Source organism: Bubalus kerabau, chromosome 5, assembly GCF_029407905.1.
Source record: "Bubalus kerabau isolate K-KA32 ecotype Philippines breed swamp buffalo chromosome 5, PCC_UOA_SB_1v2, whole genome shotgun sequence".
NCBI classification, from domain to species: domain Eukaryota; kingdom Metazoa; phylum Chordata; class Mammalia; order Artiodactyla; family Bovidae; genus Bubalus; species Bubalus kerabau.
This window is the reverse complement of record NC_073628.1, coordinates 81,395,664-81,415,290: the sequence shown is the minus strand read 5'-3', so window position 1 is coordinate 81,415,290 and position 19,627 is coordinate 81,395,664. Positions and strand designations below refer to the sequence as shown.

At 39.6% G+C, this 19,627-nt stretch overlaps 1 protein-coding gene across 6 annotated transcripts in view; it reads left to right on the top strand.

The window, feature by feature from the left end:
• NVL (nuclear VCP like) overlaps positions 1-19,627 on the top strand; it is a 90,258-nt gene that overhangs the window by 47,872 nt on the left and 22,759 nt on the right. For all 6 annotated transcript variants that reach the window (XM_055581975.1, XM_055581970.1, XM_055581973.1 and 3 more), the window contains one exon: positions 14,768-14,874. In XM_055581975.1, coding sequence (XP_055437950.1) covers positions 14,768-14,874 — 107 coding nt within the window. The remainder of the gene's footprint in view (positions 1-14,767; positions 14,875-19,627) is intronic.

Sequence of the window (19,627 nt, the reverse complement as noted above, 5' to 3'; positions counted from 1 at the left end):
GAGTTCAGCAGTACTGGGTGTGAGTCCTGGCTGTAGCACTTCACATCTTACCAACTCTTCTCTTTCAACCGTAATTAGTCTGTACCAACTGAGTAGGTTATAATTCAGTTCCGACACTAACCACTTAGAGTTAGTGCCAGAACCTGCAAGTTAAGGGGTGAGTCGTCTTGGCGACTGCCCTCCGTCAGATGCCAGCTGCACGGGGTGTCTCCAGGACACCTGCGCTTCTGACCAACTTGCTACACAGGCTTGGGGATTCCCATAACTGCCCTCATGTTCAATAACTTGCCAGAAGGACTAACAAAATGAAGAAAAGCACTATACCTACATTTCCAGTTTGTTATAAAGGGTACACTTGGGGCTAGATCTCAGAGGTGGTACGGTTTCCAGGCCCTTTCTCCACGGAGTCAGGACACGTCACCCTCCTGTCCCATCAGCGTGTTCATCAACCAGGAATCTCCCTCAAGTTTGATGTCCAGAGTTTTTATTGATTACTCATCAGCCATGTGTTTGAACTCAATCCCCCTGCCTCCCCAGATGTCTGGCTACAAGTTCCAACCCTCTAATCAGATGGTTAGTTATTCTGATAACCAGCCCCATCCTGAAGTTATATTGGGGCCAACCTTGAGTCATCTCTTGAGCATAACAGAGACACTCCTGTTGCACAGAAAACTCTAGCCAAGAGCCAGAGGTAACGACCACTGTACTTATTCTTTACTGTACCACATTAATCCTGAGCATATATTACTTCATATTGCTGCTGCTGCTGCTTAGTCACTTCAGTCGTGTCCGACTCTGTGAGACCCCATAGACGGCAGCCCACCAGGCTCCCCTGTCCCTGGGATTCTCCAGGCAAAAACAGTGGAGTGGGTTGCCATTTCCTTCTCCAACTTCATCTTGCTAACCAGTACTTATTCATCTATAAAATGAGGATGATAATACCTAATAGGCAGTATTGTCAACAAAGCTTAAGTGATGTTGGTAATGTATATATTGTAGTGTGTGGCAAGTAGCTGTTAAGTAATTATTATCATTGTCATACACACTTTAGGTATTGGCAGTAGGAACAGTCGTTGGGTCATAAAATCAGAGTCATGCTAGAAGAAACCTTGAAGGTCTCAAATTTGGATAGCATCACATCCTGCCTTTCCAAGCAGCTGCAGATCTTTTCTAGCAGATTTCGAGAAGACAGTATTGGGTCTGCCATAACCTATTCTGTCTTTAACTGCACTCAACGTCTTTCATTCATGTTTATTGTAGACATCTTATCTTTTAGTTTAATCTCTGTAGATTAGAAAATAGTGAATCCTTCAGCATTACTTAAATTTTACTTAAAATCCTTTCCTTCAAAAGGATTCAGGTACATTGTCTTTCCACTTTTTTTTTTTCACCTCCTCTGATCTCTTTATTCACCTCCTCTGATCCCTTTATTCACCTTTTAACTCCTTCTCCAGATTCTCCTTAGTTGTAAAAACGAACAACTGAGTGTAGTCGTCTATTGAGCTTAGCCAGTGAATGGAGGCTGAATCATCATATGGCCCCTGTGTTTTGTTCTTTCCAGCATCCTTGAGTATTGTCTTCCTCTCTACTGTACCTCACCCATCACTTCCTCCCGATTACATTGAAGAGCCACATAAATTTAAAAACAGATGTTCTGGGTCTCTCTGCTTGTATTGATGCTTGTTTGGCAGTTCTGTCCCATTGTATTCTATCCTGTGACGTTCTGTTTGGTTGTTTATAACTTCTTTCCTGGTTAGCCTTAAGAAATCCGCTCCTGCCTGATGTACTGGTCAGCTATTGCTGTGTGACAAACTGCTACCATACTTAGTGTCTTAAAATCACCATTTTTGCCTTGTTCTCATTTTGTAGGTCAGGAATTCAGGGAGGGCTTGTCCAGGTGGTTCATCTGTGATCCACATGCCACCAGCAGGCATGGCTGGGCCAGAGAATCCCTTCCGAGGTGACTTCTCTGCTCACGTGTCTGGTGCCTTGGTGCTCCTTGGCATTATGCCTCCCCTCTCCCTCTGCAGTTGTCCTCTTCCAAAGCCTCGCCATGTGGCTTGACTTCTGTTAGCATGGCTCTCTGAGTACTCACCCTTCTTAGACAACAGCTGGATTCCAAGAGATAAAGGCAGAAGTTGCCATTCCTCTTGAAGGTAAGGCCCAGATTAGACAAACTCTCTTTGTCAGGACAGTGACAGGAAGAGCCAGATTCAAAGGGAGAGAATTCGGAATGTAAAAACATGTAGTTATCTTTAATCCTTGTTATGTAAATTTTTCTCTCATCATATTCATTGTATTATGGTGCAAGTTATACATCAGCCTTACGGTTTGGTGTTGTATATGGATCAGTTATATCAGTATAGTTTTCTTTAATCTCAGAAGATTTACTTTTTCACTCATTTTTACAGAATTTTTATTATATGCCTGGTCCTACTGAGCTTTGGGAATTCAAAGGTTAGCAATTCAGAAAACTTATTTGCCTGCATATGTTATGATTTGGGGCTGAACAGGGAATAAGTAATAGGCAGTCCAATAAAACAGGGTAAGAGGATGGAGAATGTCTATTTTGGGGAAAGGAATGCTAACTTAGATATCATGGTCCAGGAAGCCTTCTTCAGAAGAAGTGACATATGAGCAGGAAACCAAATAATGTGAAGAATTGAGCTATACAATAATCTGAGAGAAGGCATTCCAGGTAGGCAACAATAAGTGTAAAGGCCCTGAGGTGAGAACAGGTTTGGAGAACCAGCACGGCCAGTGTGTCTCAAGTGAAAAGACCTGCGGGGGGCAGGGGGGAGTCAGTAATGGAGAGGAGCAAGGGGTCTTTTAGGCCACAGTATGGGGTGTGGGTTTTATTCTGCCATGAAGATTTTTTGAATGGGAATGATGTGATCTAGTTTTCTTTTTATAAAATATATGACTTTTTTTATTAATAACTTTGTATTTTGAAACATTTATAAACTCACAGGAAATCATAAAAAATAATGCACAGATGTTCCATTTACCCAGTTGTTACATTTTACATAACTATGGTACCAAATCAAAACCAGGAAATAGACATTTGTGTAATTTTGCCTATTTCTGTGCTGTTTTAGCACATGTGTGGATTCATGTAACCCCATTGCAGTCAACACAAAAACTGTTCCATCACCCACAGACCTCCTTCCTGCTGTCCCTTTATGGAAATAACCACCTCTCTCCCCCCATCTCTAACTCAGGGCAACTGCTAGTCTGTTCTCCATCTCTATAACTGTATCACTTTTAAGAATTTTGTATGAAAGTAATCATACAAAATGTGACCTTTAGGTTGGCTTTATTCACCTATTCTAATGCCCGTGTTGTTCAGTTGCTAAGTCGTGTCTGACTCTTTGCAACCCAGTGGACTGCAGCACACCAGGCCTCCCTATCCTTCACCATCTCCCAGAGTTTGCTCAAACTCATGTCCATTGAGTCGGTGATGCCATCCAACCATCTCATCTTCTGTGTTCCTCTTTTCTTCCTTCCTTCGATCTTTCCCAGCATTAGAATTCTTTTCCAATGAGTCAACTCTTCACATTAGGTGGCAAAATATGAGACTGATTGAAATTCTTGTATGTATCAATAGGCTGTTCCTTTTCAGTACTGAGTAATGTTCTGTGGTGTGGAGGTAGGTCCTAGTTTGCTTAACCATTCTCTTCTTGGGGGCATTATGTTCATTTCCAGTTTTTGAGTGCTTCATATAAAGCTGCCCTGAACACCTACATATAGGTTCTTGTGTGGACATAATTTGTTTCTTTGAAATAGATGCCCAGGAGCATGGTTGCTGGGTCATATGATAAATATATGTTCATTTTTAAAGAGGTTATCAGACTCTTCTTGAGTGACTGTGATTTCTGTCAGTAATGCTGAGAGAGATTCAGTTTTTTTGCATCTTTGTCCCAGTCTGTAGCTTGTCTTTTCATCATCTTATTTCCTTTTATACATTACTTTCTGAGGACCATGTCTAAAATCTGTTTTTCAAAACTAGGTCACAAAGATTGTCTCCTGTGTTTTCTTTCAAAGTGTTATGGTTATGTTTCACACTTAAACCTGTGATCTGTTGTTAGGTAACTTAAGTGAGTCACAAAGTTTTGGTCAAAGGTTTTTTTTTCCCCCTGTGGTATCCAGTTGTTCCACCATCATTTGTTGAAGACTCCTTCCTCCACTGAGTCACTTTTACACCTTTTTCAACAATAAGTTGATCAGTGCTAGCAATGAACAATTGGAGTTTGAAATTGAAAATACAATACCATTTACATCAGCACCAAAAAGAAAGAAAAACAGGGACTTAGGTATAAATTAATAAAATATGTACAAGATCTGTATGAAGCAAACTATGAAACTCTGATGGAAAAAAATCAAAGATCTGAATAAATAGATATCTCGAGATGTTGTGTCTGATAGGAAGACTCGGTGCTGTCAAGATATCGGTCTTCCCAGTTTGGTCTATAGATTCAAAGCAATCCTAGCAAGTTTTTTTAAAGAACATTTGTTTCTAAAGTTGATATTGAAGGGCAAAAGTTTATATTCTAAAGTTTATATGGAAGATCAGTTCAGTTCAGTCGCTCAGTCGTGTCCGACTCTTAGCGACACCATGAATTGCAGCACGCCAGGCCTCCCTGTCCATCACCAACTCCCCGAGTTCACCCAAACATTGTCCACTGAGTCGGTAATGCCATCCAGCCATCTCATCGTCTGTCGTCCCCTTCTCCTCCTGCCCCCAATCCCTCCCAGCATCAGAGTCTTTTCCAATGACTCAACTCTTTGCATGAGGTGGCCAAAGTACTGGAGTTTCAGCTTTAGCATCATTCCTTCCAAAGAAATCCCAGGGCTGATCTCCTTCAGAATGGACTGGTTGGATCTCCTTGTAGTCCAAGGGACTCTCAAGAGTCTTCTCCAACACCACAGTTCAAAAGCATCAATTCTTCGGCACTCAGCCTTCTTCACAGTCCAACTCTCACATCCATACATGACCACTGGAAAAACCATAGCCTTGACTAGACGGACCTTTGTTGGCAAAGTAATGTCTCTGCTTCTCAATATGCTATCTAGGTTGGTCATAACTTTCCCTCCAAGGAGTAAGCGTCTTTTAATTTCATGGCTGCAGTCACCATCTGCAGTGATTTTGGAGCCCGGAAAAATAAAGTCTGACACTGTTTCCACTGTTTCCCCATCTGTTTCCCATGAAGTGATGGGACCAGATGCCATGATCTTCGTTTTCTGAATGTTGAGCTTTAAGCCAACTTTTTCACTCTCCACTTTCACTTTCATCAAGAGGCTTTTTAGTTCCTCTTCACTTTCTGCCATAAGGGTGGTGTCATCTGCATATCTGAGGTTATTGCTCTTTCTCCCGGCAATCTTGATTCCAGCTTGTATTTCTTCCAGTCCAGCATTTCTCATGATGTACTCTGCATAGAAGTTAAATAAACAGGGTGACAATATACAGCCTTGACGAACTCCTTTTCCTATTTCTCCACAATTAGTTTAATCAGACTTGCTGTTTAAGATATTAATAAGGAAGTACATGTATTATTAGAGACTTCCCTGGTGGCTCAGACAGTAAAGCATCTGCCTACAATGTGGGAGACCTGGGTTCGGTCCCTGGATTGGGAAGATCCCTTAGAGAAGGAAATGGCAACCCACTCCAGTACTCTTGCCTAGAAAATCCTATGGATGGAGGAGCTTGTTAGGCTACCATCCACAGGGTTGCAAAGAGTCAGACACGACTGAGTGACTTCACTTCATATGTATTATTATTCAAAATTTTGTTTTCCTAACAGTTTGATAACTTTTAATACCATTGATTTCTTTGTAATCCTATGTATTTTGCCTTATGCATTAAAGCACGTTTTTGACAAGGAGTCCATAAATTTCACTGTAGTCCCAAAGGAGTTCTTAACATAGAGGATCATCTTGAGTTAGAAGATCCATGGTCCAGGGGAGAATTGGAATGAGCTTGGTGGGAGAATTAAGAAGTGATCAGTGGGAGCTGATCCCACTTTGGGATATATTTTGAAGGTAAAACCAATAGAAAGTACTGTAATTAGATGTGGATGTGAGACAGAGAATAAACAAAGATTACTATTAGTTTTTTTTACCTAAAAGCTAGGTAAAAAGTTTGCTACTTGCTGAAATGGAGAGCACTTGGAGAGGAGTAAGTAGGTTTCTATTTTATTTGTATATCAGTTTCTTTTGCTATTAGCATACCTAAGCAATCATTGCCTATCCTGAGGTCACAGAGATTAACTCCTATGTTTTCTCTTAAGAGGTTTATACTTTTAGTGCTCACATTTAGGTCTTTGATCCATTTTGAGTTAATTTTTGTCTGTTGTGAGAAAGGTGTTCATCCTTTTGCAGGCTATTCATGTGTCTCAGGATTCTTTGTTGCAAAGACTAATCTTTTTCCCATAGAATTGTCTTGGCAGCATTGTTGAAAATTGAAGGTCCATTGGTAACACATTATTTTCTGTAAGTTGAAAATTGCTACTGTTAGCTCTTAAATTTTAGCTTTTTTTTTTAGTACTTAATAGGATGGCTAAAAAGCCTCTTGATGAAAGTGAAAGTGGAGAGCAAAAAGTTGGCTTAAAGCTCAACATTCAGAAAACGAAGATCATGGCATCTGGTCCCATCACTTCATGGGAAATAGATGGGGAAACAGTGGAAACAGTGTCAGACTTTATTTTTCCGGGCTCCAAAATCACTGCAGATGGTGACTGCGGCCATGAAATTAAAAGACGCTTACTCCTTGGAAGAAAAGTTATGACCAACCTAGATAGCATATTCAAAAGCACAGACATTACTTTGCCAACAAAGGTCCGTCTAGAAGTCAAGGCTATGGTTTTTCCAGTGGTCACATATGGATGTGAGAGTTGGACTGTGAAGAAAGCTGAGCGCCAAAGAATTGATGCTTTTGAACTGTGGTGTTGGAGAAGACTCTTGAGAGTCCCTTGGACTGCAAGGAGATCCAACCAGTCCATTCTGAAGGAGATCAGCCCTGGGATTTCTTTGGAAGGAATGATGCTAAAGCTGAAACTCCAGTACTTTGGCCACCTCATGCGAAGAGTTGAGTCATTGGAAAAGACTCTGATGCTGGGAGGGATTGGGGGCAGGAGGAGAAGGGGACGACAGAGGATGAGATGGCTGGATGGCATCACTGACTCGATGGACGTGAGTCTGAGTGAACTCGGGGAGTTGGTGATGGAGAGGGAGGCCTGGCGTGCTGCGATTCATGGGGTCGCAAAGAGTCGGACATGACTGAGCGACTGAACTGAACTGAACTGTATGGGATAGCAGTTGCTTTTTGATCAATAGCTGAGGAAGAGTTTCTCCTGTTATGCATCTGTCTGATTTGTAAGCAAATGGATTTTGTCCTTAAATCTTTAGAATTGTTGATGACTTTTTCATCGCAAAGATAAGAATTGTTCTGTTAGAAAACGAAGAGGGTAAGAATTGTTATCTTGAGTCTTCAACTTAAAGACACAATTAGGTAAGGAACCATTTAGGAAGCTGTAAAAATAATCCAAGTAAAAGATGATAGTTTGAATCAGGTAATATCTGGGGGTAGAAAGAATCTGAATATGTTGTATGATAGAGTTGACAGGATTTGCTAATGGGTTGAATATAGATGTGGAAGAATGGAATCCAGTATGACTCCCAAATTTCAGGCCTGAAAAGCTGGAAGGATCTGTTGGCCTTAACCAAGGTGGGAACTGATGGAGAAAGATCCGAATCTCAGTCATCATTAAGATGCCTGTAGTGAAACAGAATTGTTGAGTATGAACCAGCTTTTCTTTGAGAAATGATGTAATACATGAAAATTTATAAGAGCTTTTGTTGGAGCATTGTTTAAATCATCTAACCCCCCCCCCCCACCCTGGCACGCACCCCTTATGGCATGTAAACTACTCAGGATGCTTTTTACTGTAAATAAAGTAAGTAAATAATTTATGAAAATAATAAACTATAAGATACTAAATGTGATGTTTGTCAGTAAGAGAGTTTAAATTATTATTAAAGTCCTAAACTAAGAATCCTTTCTAAATACAATAGGGATTGTTTATATCAAGCTTTATTTTGAGACATGCTGATCTGGCTTTAAGATCTACATTTGTGGACTTCCCTGGTGGTCCATAGGTTAAGACTGTGCTCCCAGTGCATGAGGCGCAGGTTCAGGCCCTGGTCAGGGAACTAGAACCCATGTGCCTCAACTAAGAGTTTACATGCCATAACTAAGACCTGGTGCAGCCAGATAAATAAAACTAAATAAGTAAAAATTTAAAAAAGATCTGCATTTTTATGTTTAAAATAAAAGATGTTTTCACAGCATGGTATTGGTATAGACATAGACATATAGATCATTGGATTATAGCATCAAAACAATGTTTCTACAAATATGTGGACAATTGACTATTTTTTTTTAATAAAGCACAAAGGCACCGGTGGGAAAAGGATGACCTTTTCAGTAGTGATGGAACAATTGAATATCCATATGCAAGAAGAGTGAACTTTAATCCATACCTTTTATGACGTGTAAAAATGAACTCAAATGATCAAAGACCAATGAAAATCCAAAGCTACGAGACTGCTAGAAGAAAATATAGGGTAAAATTTTTTCTACCTTGGATCAAGCAAAAGATTTCATAGATGTGATACCAAAAGTGCAGTCTTTAGGGCAAGTGGTTTAATTGAACTGCTCTTCAAAGGATGCCACTAAGAGAATAAAAAGACCAAAGACTGAGAGAAAATTTGCAAAGTATGTTATTTGATAAAGGATATTTCATGAACTCAACAACATAACTAAAAACTCAACAGCAGCAAAAGGTATTAAAAATAGGCAAAAGAATTGTACAGACACCTCATCATAGAAAGTATAGGTGACAGATGAAAAGGTGCTCAATGTCATTAGTCATCAAGGAAATGCAGATTAAAGCTGCAGTGAGATATCACTGCGAACCTTAGAATGACTAAAATGAAAGAGACTAATTATAGGGCATTTCATGGACGCCAAGTCTGCGAGAGCACACGTGGGTGCCAGGCGGGAGGGGACCAGGAAGACCCAGCTGAAGGTGTACGGATTTGAGCCTCGATATTTCTAACCCAAGATTTAGAAGTGCATTGTGATTCCTGTCCATTAGACTGTAAAGTTATGTAGGTAATGTTGGAAACTATGATGACGGCTGAATTGGAATGACCTTTAGGCTATTTTGGACCACTCCAAAGAATGTGGGTTGCTAGAAACCCTCCCAGCTTTGCTTTTGTTGAATTGGAAGATCCCTGAGATGCAGGGCTAGATGGGAGAACAGTATGTGGGCATCTAGATCAGAGGTTTGAGAGTTCTGCCGTTGGTGTTCGCACTGGACAAGAGGTTTTCCAGTTGGTGTGGAATCCTAGAAATTTCAAGAAAGTTAGTTTACCTTTGCTTTGGGTCAGAAGGTCTGTATGTGATTCCCTGGTGGTGGGCTTCCCTGGTGGCTCACAGGGTTAAAGCATTTGCCTGCAATGCAGGAGACCTGGGTTTAATCCTTGAGTCAGGAAGATTCCCTGGAAAAGGAAATGGCAACCCACTCCAGTATTCTTGCCTGGAAAATGCCATGGATGGAAGAGCCTGGTAAGTTACAGTCCATGGGGTTGCAAAGAGTTGGACATGACTGAGCAACTTTACTTCACTTCAACAGTATCTCATGACTTCCTACTTTTGCAATCCAGTCCCCCATAATGAAAAGGACATCTTTTAGGGTGTTAGTTCTAGAAGATCTTGTAGGTCTTCATGGAACCGTTCAGTTTCAGCTTCTTCAGCATTACTGGTTGGGGCATAGACTTGGATTACTGTGATATTGAATGGTTTGCCTTGGAAATGAGCAGAGATGATTCTGTCATTTTTGAAATTTCACCCAAGTACTGCATTTTGGACTCTTATTGACTCTGATGGCTACTCCATTTCTTCTAAGGGATTCTTGCCCACAGTAGTAGATATAATGGTCATCTGAGTTAAATTCGCCCATTCCCAACCATTTTAGTTTCCTGATTCCTAAAATGTTGATATTCACTCTTTGCATCTCCTGTTTGAATAAGTTTGTCTTGATTCATGGACCTAACCTAACATTCTAGGTTCCTGTGCAATGTTAATGTTGTTCTTTATAGCACTGGACTTTACTTCCATCACCAGTCACATCCACAGTTGGGTGTTGTTTTCACTTTGGCTCTGTCTCTTCATTCTTTCTGGTGTTATTTCTCCACTCTTCTCAAGTAGCATATTGGGCACCTACTGATCTGGGGAGTTCATCTTTCAGTGTCATGTCTTTTTGCCTTTTCATACTGTTCATGGGGTTCTAAAGGCAAGAATACTGGAGTGGTTTGCCATGCCGCCTCCAGTGGACCACCATGTTTTGTCAGAATTTTTCACCATGACGCATCTGTCTTGGGTGGCCTTACACGGCATGGTTCATAGTTTCAGTGAGTTAAGATAAGTTGGTTCATAGTTTCACTGAGTTATGTATATGAATACATAGCTCTTTGTAACATTCTTTATTTGGAAATTTGAGACTATTCAAGATAACTGTGGCCTCCAGTTTAAGGGTACATTGTAGAGCTGAACTTTGAGATACTGTGCAAGAATTTTTTCCATACTGTCATTTGTAATATGTTTTGTGAGAATTCTTGGGATTAAAGTTTTGGTTACAAATTGTTGTTTTAACCTGAAAGCCTGTTTTTTCCTTAAAGAACTAAAATAATCTGAGCTTGGTATCACGTCTTGGTATAACACTCTTATTGGAAGCCATACTAACGTATTTTCTTGTAAAGTGCTTTTAAAAAAAATGTTAAAGATAAGGTGTCCATATGGCGTGGATTTATCTCTGGGCTTTCTATTTTGTTCCATTGATCTATATTTCTGTCTTTGTGCCAGTACCATACTGTCTTGATAACTGTGGCTTTGTAGTAGAGCCTAAAGTCAGGTAGGTTGATTCCTCCAGTTCCATTCTTCTTTCTCAAGATCGCTTTGGCTATTCGAGGTTTTTTGTATTTCCATACAAATTGTGAAATTATTTGTTCCAGCTCTGTGAAGAATACCGTTGGTAGCTTGATAGGGATTGCATTGAATCTATAAATTGCTTTGGGTAGTATACTCATTTTCACTATATTGATTCTTCCAATCCATGAACATGGTATATTTCTCCATCTATTAGTGTCCTCTTTGATTTCTTTCACCAGTGTTTTATAGTTTTCTATATATAGGTCTTTAGTTTCTTTAGGTAGATATATTCCTAAGTATTTTATTCTTTCCATTGCAATGGTGAATGGAATTGTTTCCTTAATTTCTCTTTCTGTTTTCTCATTATTAGTGTATAGGAATGCAAGGGATTTCTGTGTGTTGATTTTATATCCTGCAACTTTACTATAGTCATTGATTAGTTCTAGTAATTTTCTGGTGGAGTCTTTAGGGTTTTCTATGTAGAGGATCATGTCATCTGCAAATAGTGAGAGTTTTACTTCTTCTTTTCCAATTTGGATTCCTTTTATTTCTTTTTCTGCTCTGATTGCTGTGGCCAAAACTTCCAAAACTATGTTGAATAGTAATGGTGAAAGTGGGCACCCTTGTCTTGTTCAAAGGAACAAAATAGAAAGCCCAGAGATAAATCCACGCACATATGGACACCTTATCTTTGACAAAGGAGGCAAGAATATACAATGGATTAAAGACAATCTCTTTAACAAGTGGTGCTGGGAAATCTGGTCAACCACTTGTAAAAGAATGAAACTAGAACACTTTCTAACACCATACACAAAAATAAACTCAAAATGGATTAAAGATCTAAACGTAAGACCAGAAACTATAAAACTCCTAGAGGAGAACATAGGCAAAACACTCTCTGGCATACATCACAGCAGGATCCTCTCTGACCCACCTCCCAGAATATTGGAAATAAAAGCAAAAATAAACAAATGGGACCTAATTAACCTTAAAAGCTTCTGCACGTCAAAGGAAACTATTAGCAAGGTGAAAAGACAGCCTTCAGAATGGGAGAAAATAATAGCAAATGAAGCAACTGACAAACAACTAATCTCAAAAATATACAAGCAACTCCTACAGCTCAACTCCAGAAAAATAAATGACCCAATCAAAAAATGGGCCAAAGAACTAAATAGACATTTCTCCAAAGAAGACATACAGATGGCTAACAAACACATGAAAAGATGCTCAACATCACTCATTATCAGAGAAACGCAAATCAAAACCACTATGAGGTACCATTTCACACCAGTCAGAATGGCTGCAATCCAAAAGTCTACAAGTAATAAATGCTGGAGAGGGTGTGGAGCAAAGGGAGCCCTCTTACACTGTTGGTGGGAATGCAAACTAGTACAGCCACTATGGAGAACAGTGTGGAGATTCCTTAAAAAACTGGAAATAGACCTGCCTTATGATCCAGCAATCCCACTGCTGGGCATACACACTGAGGAAACCAGAAGGGAAAGAGACACGTGTACCCAAGTGTTCATCGCAGCACTGTTTATAATAGCCAGGACATGGAAGCAACCTAGATGCCCATCAGCAGATGAATGGATAAGAAAGCTATGGTACATATACACAATGGAGTATTACTCAGCCATTAAAAAGAATACATTTGAATCAGTTCTAATGAGGTGGATGAAACTGGAGCCTATTATACAGAGTGAAGTAAGCCAGAAAGAAAAACACCAATACAGTATACTAACGCATATATATGGAATTTAGAAAGATGGTAACAATAACCCAGTGTATGAGACAGCAAAAGAGACACTGATGTATAGAACAGTCTTATGGACTCTGTGGGAGAGGGAGAGGGTGGGAAGATTTGGGAGAATGGCATTGAAACATGTAAAATATCATGTATGAAACGATTTGCCAGTCCAGGTTCGATGCACGATACTGGATGCTTGGGGCTGGTGCACTGGGACGACCCAGAGGGATGGTATGGGGAGGGAGGAGGGAGGAGGGTTCAGGATGGGGAACACATGTATACCTGTGGCGGATTCATTTTGATATTTGGCAAAACTAATACAATTATGTAAAGTTTAAAAAAAAAAATGTTAACATAATTGTGTAATAGTTGAATCCACTATTACCATAGTTCTTGTCCCATAGAAGGCAGTTGGTTACACAAATCTTATTTTGTAAAGAAACACAATTGAGGGTTTTGAATTGAAGGAAGACTTTGGTTGTCTTACCTTAGTGATGGTATACTTTTAGGAGCAGAAACCAGTTCAAAGGTCATGATACTCAGTGACCAACATTTTAAAATACAGTTACATGATACATTATAATTCAGTTTCCCTAAAAAAAGAAAAACTTTTATCATTAGTACGAAAACTTCCCACAAAGCTTTAAAAATTGCTTCCATTTTATGTAATTTGAGATACTACGTGGGAATTCTACATTGATCCATCATGATGTAAAACGCACTTTATGACTCAGAGGTAACTGCAGAATTGAATATGGAGGCACATATATCCTTCCACTTAGAAATGGAGAGGAGTTGTAATTTCAAGGTTTTGTACAATTAGATTAAATCGTAATGCAACAACAACAAAAGATTAACTGTACTAAGAACTGACAAGGATACAGAGTATATGAATGTATTACTGTTGGCAATGTAAGATGGTACAGCTTGTTTGGAAAGCAGCTTGTTGATTTTTAAAAGTTAAATGTACACCTGCAGTGTGTTATTGCCATACTGCTTTGCATCCCATACACAGGTATTTACTGAGAGAAACAAAAGCATATACAAAGACTAGTACTTGAGTGGTCACAGCATCTCTGTTTATAGTAGTCCAAAACTGGAAATGAACCAAATGTTTGTCAACAGAAGAATTAAAAAACAAATGTGATACAGCCACACAATGGAATGCCGCTCAGCAATAAAAAAGTTAAATACTGATACATATGACAACTTAGGTGAATCTCGAAATAATTATGTTGAGTAAAAGAAAGCAGACAGTATATACTGTATGATTCCACTTACATAAAATTCAAGAAAATGCAAACTAATCCATCGTGACAAAACGGATCAGTGGCTGCCTAGGATAAGGGGATTTAGGGAAAGACAAGAGAGAGAGGAAATCATCAGTAAAGTGGAATCATCAGTAGAAAGGAATCATCAGTAAAAAGGAATCATCAGTAAAGTGCACTCCATTTTTAAAGTGCAGTGGTTTCCTAAGACCACAATTGTTTGCAAACCTTTGCCCTGTAGAGTCAGGTAACCCTTAGGCTTGTCAGACACATGGTGGTGAAAGTGTCAGGCTTCATTCTGCAGGGTGGAGCTGGATTTGAGAGAACTGAATATGTATTTTAGGAGGATAACTCTGGCAGCATTGTAAGGGGTCCCAGGGAGGGGAAATTTAGAAAAGAACCAGTTAAGGGGACATTACATTTGGCCTTGACTGAGGTTCGAGGTAATTGGAAGCAGACTTGATAAAATTGATAGAATGTGTCACCAATTAGAGGGAAGGGAGAAACCTGCCTGGTATTTGGGGGACAGGCAGGGGTCATCATATAAGTCTGAGAATCCTGAAGGAAAACAGGTTTGGGGCAGGAGGTGGATAGATAGACTTCACTTTTTTAAGGACAAGGAGAATCTTTTATTTCTAAAACTACTGTAATTTATCAGTTTTTTTCTCTTAAAAATGCACTCTTCCTGTCTCATGTTAATTATATTTTGTAAAAGATTTTATTTTATTTATTTAAGGCTTTTCCTCCCTTTGTCTCTAGATATCATTGACCCTGCAATCCTGCGCCCAGGCCGCCTGGACAAAACACTCTTTGTGGGTTTACCACCCCCAGCAGATCGTCTCGCCATCTTAAAAACTATCACAAAAGTGAGTAAAGGAAATGGTATATTTTTGTGTATGTTTCTGACATTTTAAATATAGATAGGTTTAAATATTGCCCAACCTATATCTCCCAAGGGAGAAGGTGAACTATTATTTATAATTTTTTAATTAATTTTTATTGGATTGTAGTTGCTTTATAGTGTTGTGTTTCTACTGTACAGAAAAGTGAATCAGCTATATGTATACATATATCCCCTCTTTTGGGAATTTCCTTCCCATTTAGGTCAACACAGCACTGGAGTTCCCTGTGCTATATAATAGGTTCTCCTTAGTTACCTATTTTATACATATATGTTACCTAGTGTATACATATATGTCAGTCCCAGTCTCCCATTTCCTCCCACCACCCCTCTTTCATCCTTGGCACCCATACATTTGTTCTCTACTACTTTTGCTTTGCAAATAAGATCATCTTTGCCATTTTTCTAGATTCCACATATATGCATTAATATACAATATTTGTTTTTCTCTGACTTACTTCACTCTGTATGGCAGTTTTTAGGTTCATCCATTTCTCTACAAATGACCCAATTTCATTCCTTTTTATGGCAGAGGAATATCCCATTGTATATATGTCCACATCTTCTGTATCCATTTCTCTGTTGATGGACATTTAGGTCATTTCCATGTCCTGGCTTGTGTAAACAGTGCTGCAGTGAATATGGGGGTGCATGTGTCTTTTTGAATTATGGTTTTCTCCAGATATATGCCCAGTAATAAGGTTGCTGGGTCATTTGGTAGCTTTAAGAAACCTCACACTGTTCTGCATAGTGGCTATTATCAGTTTACATTCCCACCAGTGGTACACGAGGGTCACATTTCTTCATACCCTCTCCAGCATTGATTGTAGACTTTGATGATGGCCATTCTGACTGGTGTGAGGTGATACCTCATAGTTTTGATTTGCATTTCTCTTGTAAAAGTGGCAAGAATACACAGAACTATATTTAAAAAGTCTTAATGACCCAGATAACCACAATGGTGTGGTCACTCACCTAGAGCCAGACATCCAGGAGTGTAAAGTCAGGTGGGCCTGAGGAAGCATTACTATGAACAAAGCTAGTGGAGGTAATGGAATTCCAGCTGAGCTATTTCAGATCGTGAAAGACGATGCTGTTAAAATGCTACACTCAATATGTCTGCAGTTTTTGAAAACTCAGCAGTGGCCACAGGACTGGAAAAGGTCAGTTTTCATTCCAGTCCCAAAGAAGGGCGATGCCAAAGAATGTTCAAACTACACACAGTTGCACTTGTTTCACAAGCTAATAAGGTTATGCTCAAAATCCTTCAAGCTAAGCTTCAGCAATATGTGAACTGAGAAATTTCAGATGTACGAGCTGGTTTTAGAAAAGGCTAAGGAACCAGAGATCAAATTGCCAACATCCATTGGATCATAAAGAAGGCAAGAGAATTCCAGAAAAATATCTACTCTGCTTCATTGACTATACTAAAGCCTTTGACTATGTGGATCACAACAAACTGTGGAAAATTCTTAAAGAGATGGGAATACCAGACCACCTTACCTGTCGTCTCCTGAGAAACCTGTATGTGCGTCAAGAAGCAGCACTTAGAACTGGACATGGAACAACAGACTGGTTCAGAATTGGGAAAGGAGTACGACAAGGCTATATATTGTCACCTGGCTTATTTAACTTACATGCGGAATGCGAAATGCTGGACTGGATGAAGCATAAGCTGGAATCAAGATTACCAGATGAAGTATCAGCAACCTCAGAAATGAAGATGATATCACTAATGGCAGAAAATGAAGAGGAACTAAAGAGTTTCTTGATGAAGGTAAAAGAAGAGAGTAAAAAAGCTGACTTGAAACTCAACATTCACAAAACTAAGATCATGGCTTCTGGTCCCATTACTTCATGGCAAATAGAAGGGGAAGAAGTAGAACCTGTGACAGATTTCATTTTCTTGGGCTCTAAAATCACTGCAGATGGTGACTACAGCTATGAAATTAAAAGACACTTGCTCCTTGGAAGAAAAGCTATGACCAACCTAGACAGCATATTAAAAAGCAGAGACCTCACTTTGCTGACAAAGGTCTGTGTAGTCAAAGCTATGATTTTCCAGGAATCATGTATAGATGTGAGAGTTTGACCACAAAGAAGACTGAGCACCGAAGAGTTGATGCTTTCGAACTGTGGTGCTGAAGAAGACTCTTGAGAGTCCCCTGGACTCCAAAGAGATAAAACTAGTCAATCCTAAAAGAAATCAACCCTGAACATTCATTGGAAGGACTGATGCTGAATCTGAAGCTCCAGTACTTTGGCCACTTGATACAGAGAACTGACTCACTAGAATAGACCATGATGCTGGGAAAGATTGAAGGCAAAAGGAGAAGATGGAAGCAGAGGATGAGATGGTTGGATAGCATCACTGACTCAGTGGACATGAATGAGCAAACTCCAGGGGATAGTGAAAGACAGGAGAGCCTGCTGTGCTGTAGTCCATGGGGTCGCGAAGAGTTGGACACGACTTAGTGACTGAACAGCACCACAATAAGGCCCCAGAAAGCTCCCTCCCTGCTTTCATCGTTTGATATTATAGCAAAAAGAAAGTCTGTGAACCAGAAAGTGGCCTTCACCAGACACCGAACCTACTGGCATGGCTTAGAGTCGGACAAAGAGTCGGACATGACTTAGTGACTGAAAAACAACAGACATGATTATCCAGGAATCTTGTTTTTCTGTCGATCCATCCTGGTCAGGAATGGGCTTGTTTGATGTTGATGTTCTATAAAAAAAAAAGTGTTTATGTTCAACAGAAGAGCACCACTGCCTAGCTGTGAGCCCAGTCAACTCATAGCAATGCCATGGGCCACTTGCTGGATGTCAGGGCCTGCTTTTCTCTGTCTTGGTGGCTTTATATTTCCAGATTTTTCTATCATGAACATATAGCTGTATATTAGGGGGAGGGGTATGGAGAATTTTTTCCTAAACAAAAACATAAATGTTGAGGTTAAAAGGGAAGGGCCTAGAATTAGCTAGAAAGGCTTTTTGGGCAGCTTCCCTGCACAAAGTTGTGACTGTTGAAAGAAAAGAAAAAGCGAAAGACTGATAAAAATCTGTACAGCTTCAAAAGGAACTTTTGTGGGCTTGTGGTTTAGACTGTTAAATTGTCAGTTCTCAACATCTGTCTATGCTAAAGGCTAAGGAGGGCTCTGGGCCACTTTTTCTTCGACTTTGTTTTTGTAGCAGTTTTGAGTGTGTCGTGTTCTCAGACCCATTCCACAGGAAGGGACCCGCTCGGGCCTGGGCAGCCAGGCACATTTTGTTGCCCTCTGAGGAGAGCTCCTTGCACTGCATTTCACATCCTTACCTCACTTTTCCCCTCCAGAGGCCTGGAATGTTTAAACATCTTTGTCGATGGCTAAAGCTGAAGCAATGTAGAGGGAGCGGAAGCAGAATCTCTAACTTCAGGGCAGAGTCCACAAGGCAGACCTCCTGCCCACAGGTTGTCTTTATAAAGACTCAGCCAAAAGTGAGGAAAATTGGCATTTTTAATGTTTAGTAAGCCATTGTATTTCAAAGTTCGCTAGCTTTTTACTTAATGTCCCCAGATGGTTTTATATATACTCTTTCCTCTTTTTCCAATTAAGACTTGAAATATTATGGGGAGATTAGAATAAACTTCTTTAGTCTTGGTCTGAAAAGTGTAGGTCAGAGCAACTTTTCAGTATCTCTCGGAGCCTAAGTTTCTTAAGAGAACAGTGAGCAATGACATACTGTTTCTTTATACTTTGTATTTGGTGATTCTGGTAATCATGTGATAATGAGAGGCTTATCACTAAAAACCCCCTTGGACAAGTGGAATTTTTTTCTTTCGTAATTTCCATTTCTTTCCTATAAGTGTTATTAAAACTTACCCTTTTCTCAGAAAGCCAGAAAGGTTATTTGATGTCTGCCAAATGCTTTGAGATAATAATATGCAATCTTTAAAATGGTGATAAAAATCCTACTGAAAGACCCAAGATTCTCAGTGTTTATAAAATGTGCTCCAGAAGACTAAAACATATAAAACATCTCACCTAGAAGTATAACTGTTAAGTTTTCATGAGCTAAGATAAAAATATCTGATAGAATGATAAGTGATATTTATTAAACACTCTGTTCTAGGTACTTTGCATATATGAATATGCTTAATCCTTGCAACTGCTTTTTGAACTCTAACATTTAAATATTCAAATGAATATTATTTCCATTTTACTGATGAACTAACTCTCTCTCAACAACAAGATACAGAGATGTGTGTTTCTTTTTATTTTTTATTTTATTGAAGCATAGTTGAAGAGTCCATCTCCAAAACTCTTCCTTTTGCAGCCTAAAAATCTATCCCCATTAAACTCCCCATTCCACCCTCCCCCCACCTCTTGGCAACCACCTACTTTCTGTCTCTATGAATTTGATTACTCTTTCAACTTCTCTGGTGGCTTAGGTCACCTGCAATGCAGGAGACCCAAGTTGATTCCCTGGGTTGGGAAGATCCCCTGGAGAAGGAGATGGCAACCCACTCCAGTATGCTTGGAGAACCCCATGGACAGAGGAGCCTGGGGTTACAGTCCATGGGGTTGCAAAAGTCAGATTCTTAAGAGACTATTTTTCTCTAACAGTTCCTTTGATTCAGCTTTCTCTAGTCATGAAATTATTGAGACTTCCATTAGAGTTTTATTAAGAGGGGCTTCCCTGGTAGCTCAGATGGTAAAGGAATTTGCCTGCAATGCAGG